Source organism: Balaenoptera ricei, chromosome 1 (genome assembly GCF_028023285.1).
Source record: "Balaenoptera ricei isolate mBalRic1 chromosome 1, mBalRic1.hap2, whole genome shotgun sequence".
Classification (NCBI taxonomy): domain Eukaryota; kingdom Metazoa; phylum Chordata; class Mammalia; order Artiodactyla; family Balaenopteridae; genus Balaenoptera; species Balaenoptera ricei.
Genome location: NC_082639.1, coordinates 55,760,122 through 55,781,299, shown reverse-complemented (window position 1 = coordinate 55,781,299; position 21,178 = coordinate 55,760,122). Strand labels below are relative to the sequence as shown.

General features: G+C 36.7%; 1 protein-coding gene across 4 annotated transcripts in view; it reads right to left on the bottom strand.

The window, feature by feature from the left end:
• RAVER2 (ribonucleoprotein, PTB binding 2) overlaps positions 1 to 21,178 on the bottom strand; it is a 144,313-nt gene that overhangs the window by 60,183 nt on the left and 62,952 nt on the right. For 3 of the 4 annotated variants that reach the window (XM_059924056.1, XM_059924047.1, XM_059924050.1), the window contains 3 exons: positions 13,758 to 14,227; positions 11,216 to 11,407; positions 3,224 to 3,350 (listed from right to left, as the gene is read on the bottom strand). In XM_059924056.1, the coding sequence (XP_059780039.1) occupies positions 3,224 to 3,350; positions 11,216 to 11,407; positions 13,758 to 14,227 (789 nt within the window). Of the gene's footprint in view, positions 1 to 3,223; positions 3,351 to 11,215; positions 11,408 to 13,757; positions 14,228 to 19,103; positions 19,157 to 21,178 lie in introns of those variants that run through there. The other variant, XM_059924063.1, reaches the window with a different exon arrangement.

The following is a 21,178-nucleotide window of genomic DNA, read 5'->3' as shown; positions in this document are numbered from 1 at the left end:
TATAGTTTACAAAGAGAACAGAAGAGGTGTATAAAGAGAACCATACTCAATATTTTGTCAAAACACATAAGGGAAAAGAATCTGAAAAAGAAAATATATATATATATGAATCACTTTGCTGTACACCTGAAACTAACACATTGTAAATCAATTATACTTCAATTAAAAAAATAAAATAAATACAATTGTTAAAAAAGAGAACTGTTATTTATATTTACTTTCATCTTAAAATATAAAAATATTAAGCTTTATCATTTCTTAATATATGGATTGACAAAGGTGCATTCATGTAATTGACATATAAGTGATACATATACTGTATATATCGGGGCTCTACTAAAAATACACTTTACTGATAGAGTTCCATAGTCAAAAAATAAATAAATAAAATGAGACCACTGGTCTGGAGAACAGAAGACAAAGAAAATCAAAGATGACTAAGGTTTCATGATAGCTGTCTTCAACATTAGAAGGCTTTTCTTATGGAAGAAGGAATAGATTTATTCTGTGTTTCCTCATAGGAAGAACTAGAATAAGTGGCTAAAAGTCATAGAAATCACCATCTAATATAAGGGAAAAATCTAGTAATTAAATTTGTCAAACCAGGGAATAGCAGCTTTGGAAAATAATGAGCTGCTCTATGCTTTGAGTAGTCAAGACATACAAAGGATACCTCGATACCATTAAAACTGTAGAAGGGGTATCTGATTGCATAGTAGGCTGGGCTGGACACCTCTAAAGCTACTTCTTACACAGAGATAATTGATGATTATATGAAGTACTTAATATGAACATTGTTGGTATAATAAAGAATTTAACTGGTCTTTGTCTTTGGTTCCTGGAAGGAAAACTCTAAATCCTTGGAATTTCCCCAGTGATAGGAGTGTCTTTGTTATGCTAATGAGGTGACTCAGTGTGGGCCCCTAGATGGCTTCAGGATGGGGGCTGGTCATACCAGAAAGACCTACCATGTGATTAGAGGACTGGGGCTTTGAGCCATATGATATCAGCCTAACCTCCTGACTTCCAGGGAGAGGAGGGGGACTGGAGATAGAGTTCAATAACATGGCCAGTCATGCCTACATAGCAAAACCCCAATAAAAACTCTAGACACTGAAGTTAGTGCAGTAGGGAGTTCTGGCTAATTAATACACATGTGTGCTGTAAGGCAGATGTGCTCTGATTCCATGGGGAAAGAGCATAAAAGCTCTGCAGTCAGGACCTTCCGGTTTGGAAGCCCTAAGTCTCTTGATTAAGCTATTTCTGAATTACATCTTTTATAACAAAACTGTAATCATAAGTACAGTAAGTTCCCTACATACGAACCTTCAAGATGCAAACTTTTAAAGATGCAGACGTGTGTTCACATGTCGAATCACGTAAATTAGTTTACGTGCCTGGCGTACCTTGTCACGTGTGTGCATCCTCTACAAGTGGTTGTGCTTTTGTGTACTTTACTGTACAGTATTGTATAGAGTACAGTAGTACAGTATCTTTATTTCGAGCCCAGGATGTCCAGAAGCAAGCGTAAAAGCAGTGGTGACATAGCTGGTACTGCTAAGAAGTGCCAGGAATTGGAGGCCCAGAGAAAGGATGAAGAGAGGCAAGAGGAAGAAGAAGTAACTAAAGAACCGAAGAGATTCACGACGCAGGAAATGGCAAGGGAATTTTCTTTATTTGAGGAGGCACTGTTAGTTTTGAGGCACAGGACCGGAACGTAGAATGGTACACGAAGGTTGCAGCAGCCGTTCAGAGTGCAATCCAGTGCTACTGTGTCATCTATGATGAGAAAAGAAGGCCTATTACCCAGACATCACTGGATCATTTTTTCAAGAGGGTAGGTAGAACTGAATCCAGCAAGGAACCAGAACCTGTGCCGTCAACGTCAGGCCTGAGTGAAATTGCAGCTTGCCCTCCGTCTCCTATTGCTGATGATCCTTCAGCTCTGCCATCTCTCACCTCCTCTCCCTCCTCCAGTCAGTAACTCTTCTTGCCTGTTCACTGGATGCCAGACCCTGTATGCCGGCTGTTGTACTGTACTACTGTACTTTTCAAGGTACTGTACTGTAAGATTTAAAATGTTTTATTTTTGTTTGTTTGTTTTTTACGTATTATTTGTGTGAAAAGCATTATAAACCTATTAGAGTACAGTACTATATAGCCCACTATGTTAGTTGGGTACCTAGGCTAACTTTGTTGAACTTAAAAACAAATTGGACTTACAAACGTGCTCTTGGAATGGAACTCGTTTGTATGGGGGTGGGGGACTTACTGTACAGTGCTTTCCTAAGTTCTGTGAGTCTAACAAATTATTGAACCTGAGGAGGTCACAGGAACCCCCAAATTTGAAGCGAGTTAGTCAGAAGTGTAGGTGACCAGGGGACCTCTGAAGTTGTGCCTGCTGTCTGAAGTAGGGGCAGACCTGTTGGGGACAAAGCCATTACTTGTAGGATCTGTGCTAACTCTAGTAGTTGATCAGGTAGTTGGTGCTAGAACTGAATTGCAATATACTAGTTGGTGTTAGACCAGTTGGAGTTGAAACAGAATAAGTATATTTAATCTAAATATTTGTAATCTAAAGCTTAGTATTGAATATAGGCATTCATTTCCTCATAATGATAAAACATCCATTTTGTGTATGTACAGTTGTGAATTTCAAAAGGTAAACTCTTCTCAATGAATACTAAATAGATATTTAATGTATGCCAATATTATAAAAATTTCATAATACTTAGAAAATAATGATGTTTTTCTCATTTTCTACAATTTCACAATGAAAAAGAAAGAGCAGAGAGGAAACAGACCTTTAGCACTTTCCAACAAAGTAATTCTGCCAAAAATATTATGTAGAAAAGTATCATATCCTTTGTTAATATAGGCTGTAACAATGTAGTATATTAAATATTACCTTATTAAGCCATGTGTTACCTGGTTTACAAATTCATGTCAACCAGTAACTAAACTGAAGGTTTAATATTTAATACTTATTAATAGTTAAAAAAAAAAATCAGGAAACCCATAAGCAGTTTGTCCCTATCAAAAACAGTCAAAACATATTTTCACCTCAGATCATTAATTAAAATAAATTATATTTTATATATTCACTGATAAATTCTAGAAAAAATAAATATTTTTGGACTAATTTAAGTGTGTTTTTCATGTAAAACAGCACAATTAACTTCATGCCAACATTCTACGTTTAATCAGCACACATGAAGTTTACCTGGTTTAACAGTTCGCCCGCAGAGCTGGGGTTGTAGAAGAACTTGTAACATGGCAGGGTTGTTTAAACTTTTCATAATTTGCACTGGATTTGGCTCTGGAAGTAAGCCCTTTTGATTACTGTGCATCTTCGATGAATACAGAAATAGAAAACATTAGAACAAGGATAAGCACAAAGATGAAACTGTAAAGGCTTTTTTCCAGAAATTCTCATTCATCTGATAAGATCTATTTTAAGATAACCACAATTTGCTTTATATTATATACTTGTTGTATACATTCTACCACAATTCCTAATTATAATAAGATATTCTACCATACAACATACACTGAAATCCTCATACAATGTTTCAGTTAAGTAGAAATTGGCTTTAAGAGGACTAATGATTTAGTCAGATAAATCTCTTCATACAAGTAGAAAGATATCAGGGGAATCTGAATTTATTAACAGCGAGGTAACTTGTTGACACAGGATGAATACTTTGATACTGTAGAAGAACCTTACTACAATGTTGATCTAAAGTTTAATAATGTGGGATGCCTTACAAAGCAACATTTTTCTTATAACAGTCTTTATTTCATTAACTTAATCCTCTAATATGAGACAAAGATGAACTGGCCTTACATACATGTAATTGGGTAGCTTCCTAAATACATGAAATTGCTCTCAGATTTTAAAAGCCAGCCTGATAGATGAGAATATTAACATAATGATGTAAAAGGAAAACTATAAACTTCCAGCCAGGAGAAAATGGAGAACCGACAAAGACAACTGGATTCCCTCTCTCATCCCAAGCTGTGACAATAAGAGGGAGAGGGTGATGGATTGAGAACCTGACACTAAACCCGTGAGAAATCCCTGGACAGACACAAGGTAGTGCCTCAAGAGTGTGAGAGAGGCTGGATCCACAGACAGGATAGCTTGGGGAAGGGCCTTTTAGCTGTGTAACTGTTTCTTCCTCCACATCACCCCCTAGGGATCATGGCTAGGAAGAAGCAGGAAAACAGCAGCATCAGTCCAGTGTCTGCCTAGGAGCAGTGAATTAACAGCAGGGTGTCGTGCAAACTCAAGAGCCAGTGGGGACCATGTAACACTAGGTAGAGGCACCGAAAACTTCCTTCCCACATCCTCCAACCTTCTCTACTTCCTTCCTCCCACTGGGCAGGGTGGAAGAGTTATAACTGAGGAAGGCAGAACTTGGAAAAGAGCAGGGTTGAGAGAAGAGATTAAGAGGCTCTAAGGGGCAGGGTTGCCTGGCTGGGGTGGGAAAGGGCTGTGGTCAAGGCCAGATGGTCAAGGCAGAGGTTCTCAGCCCTAGGTTCCTGCCTGCCTTCCCTAAACCCTAGCTGAGACCAGCCTTCAGCGTTCCTCCTCCATCTCCAGCCCCTCAACCTCTAAACACTCACATACAAAGAAGCCAACCGCCATACCCCACTACCAAAGGAGATATGTGTCCACAGAACAAAATAACTAGGCATCAGGAGAATGTAGCCACAAAAACTAAAGGCAACAAACTGAAGCACCTATAAGAGACAAAGCAGAATTAAAGGATAGGAAATAATAAGAATGTTAACTAAACATAACAGACATGCTAAAAAAAGATAATATATTTTTATTGGTAACATGAAACAAGGACAAGCAGTTATAAAGAACAACCAATTAGAAATATGAAGTATGGGGGGCTTCCCTGGTGGCGAAGTGGTTGAGAATCTGCCTGCCAATGCAGGGGACACGGGTTCGAGCCCTGGTCTGGGAAGATCCCACATGCTGCGGAGCAACTAGGCCCGTGAGCCACAACTACTGAGCCTGCGCGTCTGGAGCTTGTGCTCCACAACAAGAGAGGCCGCGATAGTGAGAGGCTCATGCACCGTGAAGAAGAGTGGCCCCCGCTTGCCGCAACTAGAGAAAGCCCTTGCAGAGAAACAAAGATCCAACACAGCCAAAAATAAATAAATTTTTAAAAATAAATAAATAAATAAAAATAAAAAATAAAGGAATTCCTTAAAAAAAAATATGAAGTATGAAAAACACAACTGTTGGAGAAAAATAATAGCAGCCATCACTTACTATATATACTTGGCATTGTTCTAAGCATGTTACACGGATTAGATCACTTAATGCCCCAAAACAACTCTATAGGGTTCGTGTTATTACCCCCATTCTATAGGTGAGGAAACTGGAGAAACTCATAAAGCATTATTCTTAACCTCTACTCTGTGCTTTAACAGATAAGTTAAACAGTAGAATATATGCGACTGAAAAACAAAATAGTGATCTGAAAGGTCAGGTCAAATAAACTTCCCAGAATACATGAGCAAAGGATAAAGAGGGAAATACAAACAAAGTAAAACATGGTAATGAAAAATGCAAACAAAACAAAAGAGAAAACCAAGGTAATGAAGAGAATAGAAGTCTTAACATCTATATAATAGGAGTCCCTGAAGGATTAGGAAAAAAAGGGAATCTTTGAAGAAGTAATGGCTGAGAATTTCCCAGTATTAAAGAAAAATTAAAGACCGCAAAATGAAAGGGTTCTAAATATGATATGGAAAAACACACACCTGGTTACATTTTTTTGGTGTGAAATTTAAGAACATCAAACACCCCCCCCCACCATACTAAAAACTTCCAGTGAGGAAGAACATATCTCAAAAAAAAAAAAAAGAAGCAGATTAATATCATCTTCACACTCAAAGCATCAACCCTGGATTTAAGAAGGCAACAAATTAATATTTTCAAAGTGCTGCAGAAAAAAAACTTTGAATCTAGATTTTTATATTCAGCTAAGCTATTACTTAAATATGGAAAAGAAATAAAAAATATTCCCAGCCATACACAGTCTAAAAAGTTTTTACTACATGAAACACTTTCTGAAAATGAGAAATGAGAATAAATGCATGATGATATTACACAATACATGGAAATTAGGGTTTGTAATATCACAGTTAATTTTAATCTTGTATATAAAAGCCAGGACCATAAAAACAAAAACATTAAGGTTGGGAATTCCCTGGTGGTCCAGTGGTTAGTACTTGGTGCTTTCACTGCCGTGGCCTGGGTTCAATCCCTGGTTGGAGAACTAAGATCCCGCAAGCCGTGCAGTGTGGCCAAAAAAAAAAAAAAAAAAAAATAAGGCAATCTTAAAGTAAAAATGTACTTTATGTACTCCCAATATGGAGGTAGGTGGGGTAGAAGGAAGAAGCAGGATGGAGTTTAGAATGAACTAAGTGGGAAGAAAGAGATACTGATCAACCTAGGGGTGTTAATAAGTTAGGAACAATCACCAGTAGGATAAAATAGAACATGTCACTCTCGAAGCAGAAGAAGAAAATTCTAATTTATCCAATAGTAGATGGGAAATGAAAATAAAGGAAAAAAGTATAGTTAAAAAAAAATGACAAGTGTTGGTAAACAGGACAGAGGTTCCTCATAAAATTAAAAATAGAACTACCATATGACCCAGCAATTCAACTTCTGGGTATTTATCCAAAGAAAACAAAAAACACTAACTCGAAAAGATACATGGACCCCATGTTCATTGCAGCATTATTTACAATAGCTAAGATATGAAAACAACCTAAGTTTCCAAAAATGGATGAAAAGATAAAGAAAATGTAGTGTGTATATGTATATAGACAATGGAATATTATTCAGCCATAAAAAAGAATGAAATTTTGCCATTTGTAGTCACATGGATGGACCTTGAGGGTATTATGCTAAGTGAAATAAGTCAGGCAGAGAAAGATGGATACTGTATGATCTCACTTACATGTGGACTCTAAAAACAAAACCAAAACCAAAACCATAGATACAGAGAACAGACTGATGTTTGCCAGAGGGAGGGGGTGGAGGGTGAGTGAAATGGTAACGGGGGTCAAAAAGTACAAACTTCCAGTTATAAGACAAATAAGTCATGAGAATGTAATGTACTGCACAGTGACTATCACTACAGTTCATAATACTCTACTGCATATTTGAAGGTTGCCAAGAGAGTAGTTCTTAAAAGTTCTCATCACAAGAAAAAAAAATTTTGTGATCATGTGTGGTGATAGATGTTAACCAGACTTACTGTGGTGATCATTTCACAATATATACAAATACTGAATCATTAGTTGTACACTTGAAATCTAATATAATGTTGTATATCAATTATATTTCAATTAAAAGAAATCTATATCAGAAGAATAGCTTTTAAAAATTCCTAGGTAGCTATAAACTGGAAAAAAACCTAATAATTAAGCTAAAAGGAAATCATAACAAAAATTTGAAACATTCATAATATACAATTTATGACACATAGGTATAGCATTAGTTATAGAAGTAAGCTTACTTTAACTATGTTAATCAGAAAACAATCTAGGTTGAAAACAGAGGAGCTAACCACTGATAACATTAAAGATGGGCGGGGGAGGGGGGGAGAGTAAATCCAAAGAAGAAATAAGCAAGGAGATTATAAAGAAAGGGCAAGAATAAGCAAAAGATAGAAAAAAGAGAAATAATGAACAAAACAAAAGCTGTTTCTTGGAAAGCAAAATAAATAGTTTGCAAGACTGATCAAGGGAAAAAAAAAGGAAATGCAAATAAATAAAATATACAATAAAAAGAGGAGACTAGACATGACAAATTTTAAATAAAATTTTATAAATAGCTATGTGCCAATAAATTTAAAAACTTAGACAAACTGGATAAATTTGTAGAATATAATCAAATGCCACATATAGCACACAGAGAAAAATAAAACTAATAAACCTAATATCCACAGAAGAAACTTAAGTGGTAATCAATGATTTCCTTCTGGAAGGGGCTCAAGGAGTAGGTCTACATGGTTTCATAGATGAGATCTCTCAAAACTTTCAAAGAACAGATGACCTCTATTTTATGCAAATTGATCCATGAAATGGAAAGAAAAGGAGAAGGGGGAGAAAAATATGTAAATCATTAATGAGGTTAATGTTCTCTTGATTCCAAAATTAAGTAAAAATGGTACCCCAAAATTTAAGCATTTTCACTTATGAGCACATTTGCACATATACCAAATAAAATATTATCCAATAAAATCAAACAATGCGGGCTTCCCTGGTGGTGCAGTGGTTGAGAATCCACCTGCCAATGCAGGGGACACAGGTTCGAGCCCTGGTCTGGGAAGATCCCACATGCCGTGGAGCAACTGGACCCGTGAGCCACAACTACTGAGCCTGCGCGTCTGGAGCCTGTGCTCCGCAACAAGAGAGGCCGCGATAGTGAGAGGCCCGCGCACCGCGATGAAGAATGGCCCCCGCTCGCCGCAACTAGAGAAAGCCCTTGCACAGAAACGAAAACCCAACACAGCCAAAAATAAATAAATAAATAAATTTATATTAAAAAAAATCAAACAATGCATAGGAAAAAAATCATTATCAATTAGGATTTACAACACAAGGATAGTGTAACATTAGAAAAACCTATCAATTGGATTCAGCACATTAATGAACTTAGGGAGAAATCACATAAAATTATCGCAATAGTTGTAGAAATACTCTGATAAACATCAATACCTACTTATGATTTTTTTTTAAATCAAAAAACTTGATAAAGGATATGTACCAAGAACCTATAGAAAAAAAAAAAATCAATGCAGCACATTACTTTTAAGACTGAGAAAACTTTAAGATTCCTCACTGTTAACTAATATCTAATCACGAAGGGCCCTGTATGCCATGGTAAGGAATTGAACTTATGCACACATTAAAGAATATTAAGCAAGAGAATGACATAATCTGGTTTGAGGATGAGAAAGATCACTCTTGTGGCACTGTGGAAGATGGATTAGAATGGGGAAGACTAACGACATGGCAACCACATAGCAGGTTATTCGAACCATCAAGGTGAGGAAAATGAGATACTGAGTAAAGTAACAAAGATGCTGACAAGTCTCAAGGATTTAATAGATACCAGGAGGTGGAAGTGAAAGGATTTGCTAGTATTCTCGACATCTTGATCTATGGAATAGGTGAAGAAGACCAATCATGATTAACTGAGTTTTTAATTCAGACAGTTCTAGTTTGAATGAACTGATGCCATACATAGATATTACAGACACAGAAAAGCAGGTCCCAGAGAAAAATAGTTTTCTTTTGGAAATGTTGAAATTGAACTATTTATATAACATAAAAAGGGACTGTTTAAATATCATTTGGAAATACAGATTTAGTGCTTAGAGCAATTGGGTCCAAAAATATATGCTTGGAAATCATCACTGATAGGCAATAACTAAAACCACTGGAGTGCTGAAGAGGAAGAAAGTGAGGAAGTCAAATACAGAAGTCTACTGACGGCAGCCCTTCGGGAAAAAGAAGAAAGGGATGGGATGGTTAGACAGGTAGGAAAAAAACGGTAGGCAGAATTCAAGGTAGTAGGCGGTTGGTTTTATTTTATTTTTTAAAAAATATTTATTTTATTTATTTTCCTTATTTTTTATTTTTTTTAGCTGTGTTGGGTCTTAGTTGCGGCACACGGGACCTTCGTTGAGGCAGGCAGGATCTTTCACTAAGGCGCCACGTTGCGGCGCACCGGTTTTCTCTCTAGTTGTGGCGCGCGGGCTCCAGGGCACGTGGGCTCTGTAGTTTGTGGCACGTGGGCTCGCTCGTTGAGGCGCGTGAGCTCAGTAGTTGTGGTGCGTGGGCTTAGTTGCCCTGCGGCATATGGGATCTTAGTTCCCAGACCAGGGATCGAAGCCACGGCCCCTGCATTGGAAGGTGGATTCTTTACCACTGGACCACCAGGGAAGTCCCAGGCGGTTGGTTTTAAATGTTGCAAAGAAACCAGGCAAAGAAAGACTGAAAAGTACCTTTTCGACTGAATATTAAGAAATTCCTGTTAATCTTAAAGAGAACAGATTCACTTGAATAGTGGCGGCAGAAGCTATATTGCATTGGGCTGAGAGGGAAATGAGAAAAGAAGAAAAGGTGACTAGTGGGACCTAATTGTTCAAGAAGCTCCAGCTGTGAGGGGAAAAAAGTATTACAAAGGCTTGTATTTAGAGAGGATTTTTAAAGGAAAAGATTTGAGTGTATTTATAAGCAGATGGGATAGAGCTAGTGAACAAGTGAAAATAAGTAGAAAGGTGAGGATGAAGATCCTTGAGGATAGGGGCTATGGGCATGAGTCCCTGCTTTGGCAGGAGGAAGCACAGCCCTCCCTCCGAGAGAACAGGGATCTTTGTTTTGTTCACTGATGAATCCTAAACATCTCTAACATACCTAGCATGCAGAGGGTACCCAAAAAGTATTTAAGGAATGAATGCTATTTAAAAGGAAAAATGGGGGCACTTTTGCTGGGGGAATGTGAGAAAAGTTGAATGAATGAGTCCAGCACATGGCCTTTATATTTTTATAAAGTAGGAGCCATGATCATCGGATAGAAAGAAAGACAAAGACAGGAAAAGAGTGAAGATTTGAGAGAGTCACTGTAGAAAATGGAAAAGAGTGGCTGATGAGAGATAGCTAGTTTTGCTGGGGGATCAGCTATAAACAAATGCCAGACATTTGTAAGGTCACCAAGCCACCCAGTTGTTTCTTTTTCTCCAAGAGGACAGAGTGTGCCACCTGCAAACGTGGGTGACTAGATGTATTCAGAATTGGAAACTCAGCAACTGTGCCATGTGTGCAAAAATGAGGTGCCACCTCCCACTACTTCTACTATGGATACTTATGAACACTGAAAAAGGGGGCACCTTGCACTCAAAACTTACAGAACAGAAACTCAAACATTTACTGAATAAATGAAAGTTCCTCAAAATTTTTTCTTGAGATGAATACATGTTATGAAACAGTTTCTTCTTTTGTATTGACTCCTGGCTTGATTTGGCAGAGGTACCATTTAGCCAGTCAAAAAAAAAAAAGAAGGGTATCTTTACATAAAAATATAATGAAGGTCCAATCAATGACTGACTAGTTTGGATAGATTAAAATACTACTTGAATTTTTTTATATCCTACAAAAAGAACAAACTTACCACACGTTGAGCTGCTATCAATGCCGCTAATGTACTTCGCCCTGGTGCTCCCGGGGCACAGAAGGAAACTTGAACTTTGCTTCCATTGATGGTCATACCATCAGCTGCTTGTTGAACCTCTTCAGCGTGCTCTGCAGTGCTATATTCAACCACCGCAAAGCCACCAACATAACTACCTTCATCCTGTGCAAGCTGATGTGATACATTTATTAAAAAGGGAATTCTAATATTTAGCTAGAAATACTTATTTACAAGTATATCATCTACAAATACAAGGACAAATGTCTCAGAGCACGATACTGGTGAAAATAATGTATTCTTTCCTTCTGAAAATAAAAGTTTACTAGTTGGGTAGATGCAGTCCTTCTAGAAGATGGGAAAAGTAAGATTCTGTCAGGTTTCTTTTTACTTCTTTGATTCTCTGATCTATTTTAAAAGTCAATGTTCAAATGATAATAGTCCCTATATATTAAGATATATATATAACTGATAATTTATAGAAAAATATGGAACACAATAATTAAAACTTTCTTTAAAATAAATTCATCAGATACGCAGACGATGAAACATGCTGAACAATTACTGGATAATATATATCTATGTAAAATAACATTTGCATTATCAAGAGTAGAAAGGTAGAAGGAACCATATTCAAAGTTTATTTCAATATTTTAGGCAGATCCCAGGAATTTGGTCAAATATACCAAAGCCAACCTTATTTAGGAAAACTGTGCCCCAGGTCTGTTTAAAATACCATATGCAGGACACAACCTTTTTCTGAATGTGCCCTAAATAAACTCCTGCAATGCAGAACTCAATTTATTTCCAGTCACCCACCTGTTAAGAGTGTAAAAGAAGATACTAAAGTCCTGGATCTGTAAAGACTGGTACAAAGAGCACAAGTAAGAACAAAATAAGACACTGAAAAGCTTCTAAGTGTTGAACATGTCTGAATCATCTTAAACACACTGATGCTATAAAGTGATAAATGTGAAAAAATTCAGCTTGGTATGTCTTTGAGAAGACACATCTGCAATACTTCTATTTGAATTTGGCATCCCATAAATTGATACTACAATTAAATCATTTTTCAGTCCTTTTTAGTTTCTTTTCTTATTTTTGAAGCTTTTTGTGTAGTAGACCAAATTTCTATTTTTTCTTCACATTCTTCCTTCCTTTTAAAACTGTCCTCAAATATTTTTTTCCTCCATAAAACTTCTTCCATTCACATGGGAGAAAGGAAAAATATCTACCTCTTCCAAACATTTCTCCTCCAACCTCATTCCTTTTAACCAAACCAAATCTTAAAATCAGATTTGTAAAAGCCGTTAGTCCCTCTGGTCCCTTCTGACCACGAGGTAAGAAGACTGTGTCTTCCATAGAGTCTATGTCAACCTACCAAGCGAGAGAGCCTGAGTGTAACAGATCTACTGATAAAGGCATTGTAAAGTGCCTTTATTAACCTTTTGAAAACTTCTAAAATATTTTTATTATTCCTGGTTCATTATAACCTTCATGCCAAATAAATTACACTATCATTTTAAGTCTTTCAAAAGACAAAATCATTTTAATTCCATAGCGTCAGCAGTTTTAAAGAAGAATATTTCCATTCAGTATGAGAGCCATTTAAATACATAATGGCCTGACTTGTGATCTAGTGAATTTTCCATTATTTTGAAATATTTTAACAGAAGCTAAATGATCACTCACAATTATTGTAACTTTTTTTTTTTTTACCAGATGGAAAGCTAGACTAGATAACCTCTCAGTCATATACAGTATATATTTTTGCCTATTTAGTAGAATATATTTAATTTTACTCAAAGTGCTTGAAAATTCTTACCAGTGTTGTCAGTTTTCAGGATCTTCTCTAAATGTCTCACTTACCATGACCCCATTAAGATAGAATAATGCATTCTTTTTACACCTCATAACACTTTTCTATTTTCCATCGTATCACTCTTCACACAGGATTTACAATTATTTACTTACTTGTCAGTCTCTTTCACAAACTTGTGTGGTATTAAGAGAGTATCTTTCTATCTCTGTATTTCTGACATTTAGCAATATAGTGTCTGTCACTGAGAAGGTGATAAACAAAATGTGGGTGGATAAAGGGGTCAATGCATGAATGGTTCAAGAATGGACGGAATGAGGTGGATGTGTTAAGTGATGGGTTTGCTAAGACATACTTAATTATATAAAGACAATATAGTTTGGCCCATCAACAAAAGGGATTGACTTAAAATTTACCATCATATGAATTGGGAGATTGGGATTGACATATATACACTAATATGTATAAAATGGATAACTAATAAGAACCTGCTATATAAAAATATAAATTCAAAACTTCAAAAAAAATACAAAAATAAATAAACAAGAATAAAATTTACCATCATATTAAAGTGTTCATTACAGACTCAATTAGAATTAGATTATCCATTGTGATATTTACATAGGTATAATAAATACGTGAGTGCATGCAGATATATACGCAGATATTTCAAAATATTTCAAATGATGCCTTAAAAATACATACCTGGCAAAACACAGGTTTATGGATACTGGAAAAAAACTGCAGCAGCTCCTCTGAATCCCTGTAGTCACTAGGGAGTTTATCTATACAAAGGCACTTAGAATGAATGAGCTCTGTGGCCAAGAGATTAACATCCATCCACTGTGCAAAGAGAGCTGATGCTCCCAACTGTTTACCCAATAGCTCCAATCTAGCCTTTGCAGCAAAGTCCTTTTTCATGTATTCCACAAATCCATAGCCTTTGGAATGGCCAGTAACTTCACTGTAGACCAGAAAGCATCTCTCGACATTTCCGTAAGCACGAACAAGTTCTTCAAACTCTTCTAACGTAAAAGAAGCGGGCAAGTTGGTAATACATAGCAAAGCATCTGTTGGCTGGAGCTGGACTATTAAGTCTTTTCCTCGAAATGAATATTGATGAAACATCTGAATTGCATTCTGGGCTTGTTCTCCATTCAATAAGGTAACAAAAGCTGGAAGAAGATAAAATGAACGAGAGTTTTCTGAGCCAGTGTTTTCAAGCTTTTCTGACCACGACCCACGGTAAGGAAATACATTTTATACCTGTGCCTCAGTACATACATACATACATATATTTCCAAAACAAAAGTATCAGGAGGTAATACTCCTATCATGTGCAATGCAGTCTGATATTTTCTATTCTATTTCATTATTTTTAAATGCTGACACCCTCACTTAACTAATTTCATGACCAGTAACTCAAAAAGTATACAAATTATATTAGGAGCTCCACTCTAAGACACCACAATATTCTGGGGGGGGTGGGGGTGGTAATCTTTTCAAACTACATACAGACTTGGTATTTTTCCTCAGTTAACACGTGATGCAAAATTTTATGAACTTTCGTTTCTTCTCAGAGAGTTCTAAAAGACCCTATTTGATAACAAGAACCTAAAAAACAAAGGCATAGCAAAAAGACACCAAAATGCCCAGAGGAAGCCAATTCTCCAATTCATGTATATGTTTCCTTAAAATAAAATTAGTTACATTGGAACAACACACACACACACAATTTGGTATGCTTTTTGGATGAACAATATGGTATGAGAAGATCACAGGATTATTATGATATTGACAAGTAGCTTAACTTTGAATTTTTGGTAAAACAAACCCCCCAAAAATTAAAAAATCTGTCCTGTCTACCTAATGAAGTTGTTCCAGCATTAAGCAACAAATACACATGACAATTTGCAAAATCTAAAACATGATACAAATATAAAGTTCTAAATCAATGAAATATCACACGGACATGCGCATCTGATAAGATTTTTGAGCAATATTATAAGAAAAATTTAAAACCCCAAATAAAAGAAACAACACAGGGCAAACCACAAACTACAAACACACTGCTCTCTCAACCTTCCTACCTCTCCCTCTTCTCTCCCTCTCTGGGACACACAGTGGAGCTGCTCCATACGAACATCTAACTTACCCAAATTCAATGATAACAACACGGCAAATATGTACAAAGCAAGAGAGAACGAAGAATTTAAACAGTGTGGACAATCCTGCCCGTCATTTCACTTAATCTGCTCTTCCCTGAGCTGGTCTTAGTGCCCACACAGCTCTCAGCCTGAGCATCTCACCACACTTTAACATTTAAAGAAACTCATTTTTCATGTAACATGATCTCCACATACAAGGAAACTACTTACAAAGGAATAGCTAACTCTTCCAACACTAGGAGGGAAAATGGCTTTGCTGCACTTATTGAGAGAATATCTCTTGGTTTCCAATAACCCCTTTTAAAGAACTTGAGTTATTTTGATTTTATGCCTTCCTTCCCTTATGCTGACACAGAATACCGTGTAATGATATTTTGCTAAAACCAGCAAACAAGCCAACAACAATTTGTAGATACTGGTTATGTTCCTATACCAGCTCATAAGCTCATCAGTTCACATTTGATTTGAATTCTCTGGGTATTTGAAACTGTTAACCATTCCCTTCCTTAACTTCCTTGATAAAGTCCTTCCTGATTTTCTTCGTACCTGTCCAAGCGCTCCTTCTTCCATTTCCTTTGCTAGATTTTTCTCCACTCACACCACTCACACCTGTAAGGTGGTAATCCTTTTTTAAATTTTTTATTGGGGTATAGTTGTTTTACAATGTTGTGTTAGTTTCTACTGTACAGTGGAGTTCCCTGTGTTATACAGCAGGTTCTTATTAGTTATCTATTTTATACATATGAGTGTATATATGTCAATCCCAATCTCCCAGTTCATCCCACCTTACCCCCCCCCACTTTCCCCCCTTGGTGTCCATACGTTTGTTCTCTACATCTGTGTCTCTATTTCTGCCCTGCAAACTGGTTCATCTGTACCATTTTTCTAGATTCCACATATATGCGTTAATATACGCCACTTGTTTTTCTCTTTCTGACTTACTTCACTCTGTATGACAGTCTCTAGGTCCATCCACGTCTCTACAAATGACCCAGTTTCGTTCCTTTTTATGGCTGAGTACTATTCCATTGTATACATGTATGTAAGGTGGTAATCCTTAAGGTTGCTTCTTGGCAGAGTCACACACAGTGACAGCCATATGACTGTACCCAGCAGCCCTGAGCCATCAACCTCTCTTCTCTATGCCCTCTTCCCCTGGGCACTCATGTCCATGCCCATTTATTCAGTCTCATGTACCAGGTACTGTGTTGGGCACTGGAAAGGAGTTGGTGAACAAAACAAATAAGATCCCTTTCAACAAGGACCTCACAATCCAATAGAGCATGACAGAGATTTGACAGAGAGTTACAAGTGTAATGTTATCAAAGAGGAAGTATGAGGGCTATGGAAGCAATTAAACAGAGCAAAATGGCTAGTCTGGGGGCTCACAGAAAGCCTCCTATACCCTGTTAACTCTTAAATCTATGTTTCTAGTCCTCAGTTCCACATATATCCACGTACTGATTCACACATGACCAAACATAACTCACGATCTTCATCCTCTCCCTGTCATTCCCCTAAAATCCCAACATTGTTCAGCTTCCTTTATTCTCTATTTCAGTTGCTAGGATCACAACTCACAAATCAGAAACCTGGGAGTCACCCTAGACGCTATCTCCTTTAACTCCCACATAAAAGGAATCCTCAAATTCTACCCTCCAAATAGGTCTTGAATCCATCCTCTTTTCTTCATTCTTCTAGCTTTTCTTCTTTTTCCACAATGACAATAAAGCGATCTCTCAAAAACAAAAGTTTAATTGTGTCTGTTTACTGCCTAAAATGCAATCATTTGGTATCACTGAAAAAGCCAAGCCTCAGCGCAGTTATCATGTCCTACCAGGCCACTTTTTTTTTTTTTTTTTTTTTTTTTACCATGATCAAGTTTGGTTTATTTCAGGAATGCAAAATTAGTTTTATTTTAAAATAGCAATCAAGGGTATATGGGGACACGTGCGCACACACAGCCGATTCACCCTGTCACACAGCAGAAACCAACACAACACTGCAAAGCAACCACATTCCAACGATGTAAAAATAAATGAATAAATAAAATAGCAATTGATATAAGTTGCCACGTTACCAGCACAGAAAAGAAAAATCACAGAGTATCTTAGTAGATGCAAGAAAAGATATCTGATAAAATTCAAAGTCCATGCAGGATAAAAATTCTTGGCAATCAGTGGAAAAGAAGGAAACATCCTTTGTCTATTAAAGAATGTCTATATGGAACCTACATCAAAATTAACGGTGAAAGCCAAAACCATTTACTTTGAGATAGGGAATAAGGTAAGGGTTCTTGTCTCACTAGTTTTATTAACATGGAATGAAGGTCTTTGCCAGTGCAGTAGGACAAATGCAAGAAGTAAAAGACCCAAGGGTTAAGAGGAGAGAAATAAAGCCTGTGTGAAAGATACGTTTGAGTGTGTAAAAAATTCAAACGAACCCACCAACAAAGAATTAGAATATGTAAGTTTACCCAGGTTGCCTACCAGGCCCTTTTGATCTGACGCCAGCCTCATTAACTGCCATACTTCCCTTCCCCACCACATTTCTTTATTCTCCAACGACACTGAGTTGTTTGTAGCTCCCTAGACAGCAACTTGTTTCAAGCATCTATATGTTACACATGTAATTCCCCTGCCTACGAGATCTCTCCCAATATCTTCAGCCACTCAAACCTTTTAGTTGGCTTTCAAATCCAGCCCAAGGGTTAATGCACCAGGATCTCCAGGAAGCATTCCCTGATGTTCTCTTCCAGTTAGTTAACACTTGTTTTATTATACCTCTGTATTTTGAACATTGAGTGGATTATTGCACACATCACACTTTATTATAATCTATTTGTTTCGATGCCTGCTATCCTATCAACTGTGAGCTCCCTAAATTGCTAATGAATATATCTCCATCAGCTACCATAGTGTCAGGCACACAGTAGAGGATCTGTAAGTGTCAACTGAATGGATGAATGTATACATGCATAGATTAACTAGTACATTTTAAAACTGACAACTTCTTATTTTCCTTCCCTTAGGTATCTGCACTTGCTCAACCCAAATAAGACATTTGATGATAGAATTTAGATAACATAATGAAGCAAATTTAAAAGTCCAGGCAGTAGGAAAAAGAGGTCATTGATTCTCTTCTATAGCTTCTTCCATTTCTTTTCAAGGCGATAAATTCTCTAAAAAAAAAAGTCCAATTTTCTCACATTGACTCTGTGGAAGTGAAAGATGTCACTCTACAGAGAAAAGGCTATAAGGGATTTGGAGATTAGTTCTGTTTCCATTTTCCTACCAAAATTTTAATATTCGATGATTGGTCCCAATCCTTTCACAAGTCACAATTTTATTTATCCTTTTGCCATTGCTTGCTCCACTAGTTAATTTATTATTGGGACAAATTTGATGGCAAGCATGCAAAAAAAACTTTTTTCCCTAATGTATCCTATTTTAATACAATTATTTCTTCTTATCTATAACAGAGAGCTCTGGTTTTAAGGTCACAGTTTATAACTGTAGCCATCCTTTATTAATCTATTTATTATTATGTTTCTTCAAACACCACCATAGCTCCTGAAATCCAAGGCAATGTCATTTAATACAATTACTGAGTTTCTTCGTTGTATTATTCTAGTGGGTGATTTTGGCTTTGTAGTATACATCTTTAACTTAACAGTTACCATGAAGTGATACTGGTCTCTTTGTGTATAATCTAAAAACTTTACAACAGTATACTTCCATTCCTCCCCTCCCAACCTTTGTATTGTTGCCATGCATTTTATTCCTACATGTGTTATAACCTCTACAATATAGTGTTATTATTTTCACTTAAAACAATTATCTTTTAAAGAGATCTGAATATTAATAAAACAGTCTTTACACACATAAAGACAACATCTGGTATTCTTCATTTTTTTGTGTAGATCCAGATTCCCATCCAGCATCATTTTCTCCATGCTTTATTAAAGGACTTCTTTAAATACTTCTTATAATGCAGGTCTGATGGTGATGAATTCTTTCAGCTTTTATATGATTGAAAAACATCTTTCTTCACGCTCATTTTTAAAGGATATTTTTGGTGGGTAAATAACTCTGTGGGATTTTTTGAGGTATAAATGATACATAACATTATATTAGTTTCAGGCGTACAATTAATAATCCAATATTTGTATATACTGTGAAATAATCACCGCAATAATTCTAGTTAACATCCATCACCATACATAGTTACAAAAATTTGTTGGGGGGGGGCGGATAAGAACTTTTAAGATCTACTTTCTTCACAACTTTCAAATACGCACTATAGTATTATTAACTATAGCAACCACGCTGGGAACTTCCCTGGTGGTTCAGTGGATAAGACTCTGTGCTCCCAATGCAGGGGGACCAGGTTTGATCCCTGGTCAGGGAACTAGATCCCACATGCATGCCGTAACTAAGAGCCCGCATGCTGCAACTAAGAGCCTGCATGCCGGAACTAAGAGCCCGCATGCCGCAACTAAAGATCCCACATGTGGCAGTGAAGATCCTGTGTGCCGCAACTAAGACCCGGTATGATCAAATCAAACAAACAAACAAACTATAGTAACCATGCTGTACATTACATCCCCATGACTTAATTATTTTATATGGAAATTTATACCTGTGACTCCCTTCACCCATTTCGCCAACCCCTATCCCTAGCCTCTGGCAACCACCAATTGTTCTCTGTATCTATGAGCTCGTGTTTTTTGTTTTTTGGTTTTTTTAGATTTCACCTATAAGTGAGGTCCTACAGTATTTGTCTTTCTCTGTCTGACTTATTTCACTTAGCATAATACTCTCAAGGCCCATTCATCTTGTCATAAATGGCAAGATTTCATTCTTTTTTAAGGCTAAATAATATTCCATTGTCTATATACACCACATCTTCCTTATCCATTCATCCATCAGTAATCACTTAGGTTGTTTCCATGTCTTGACTATGGTAAATAATACTGCAATGAGCATGGGGGTGCATATATCTTTTTGAGTTACTGTTTTCGTTTTCTTCAGGTTAATAGCCCAAAGTGGAATTGCTGGACAAATGGCAGTTCCATTTTAAATTTTCTGAGGGATCTCCATACTGTTTTCCAGTGGTTGCACCAATTTCCATTCCCACAAACAATGCACAAGAGTTTCCTTTTCTCCACATCCTCTCCAGCACTAAGTTCTTGTTGTCTTGATAATAGCTATTCTAACAGGTGTGAGGTGATATAAAATTGTGGTTTTGATTTGCATTTCCCTGATGATTAGTGATACTGAACACCTCTCCATGTATCTGTTGGCCATCTATATGCCTAATCTGGAAAAATGTCTATTCAGATCCTCTGCCAGGTTTTTAATCAGATTGTTTGTTCTTTTGCTGTTGAGTTGTATGAGTTCTTTATATATTATGGATATTAGCCTCTTATCAGATATATGATTTGCAAATATTTTCTCCAATTAAGTAGGTTACCTTTTCATTTTAATGGTTTTCTTTGCTGTGCAGAAGCTTTTTAGTTTGATGGAGTCCCACCTGTATATTTTTACTTTTGTCGCCTTTGCTTTAGTGTCAAATCCAAAAAATCATCACCAAGACTGATATGAAGAAGATTACTGCCTATGTTTTCTTCTAGGAGTTTTATGATTTCAGGTCTTACATTCAAGTCTTTAATCCATTCTGGGTTTATTTTTGTATATGGTGTAAGATAGTGGTGCAATTTCATTCCTTTGCCTGTGGCTGTCCAGTTTTTCCAACACCAATATTGAAGAGACTATCCTTTTCCCATTGTATATTCTCGACTCCTTTGTCCTAAACTAATTGACCATATATGTGGCAGTTTATTTCTGGGCTCTCTATTCTTTTCCATTGATCTATGTGTCTGTTTTCATGCCAATACCATACTGATTACTATAGCTTTATATTACAGTCTGAAATCAGGGAGTGTGATGTCCCCAG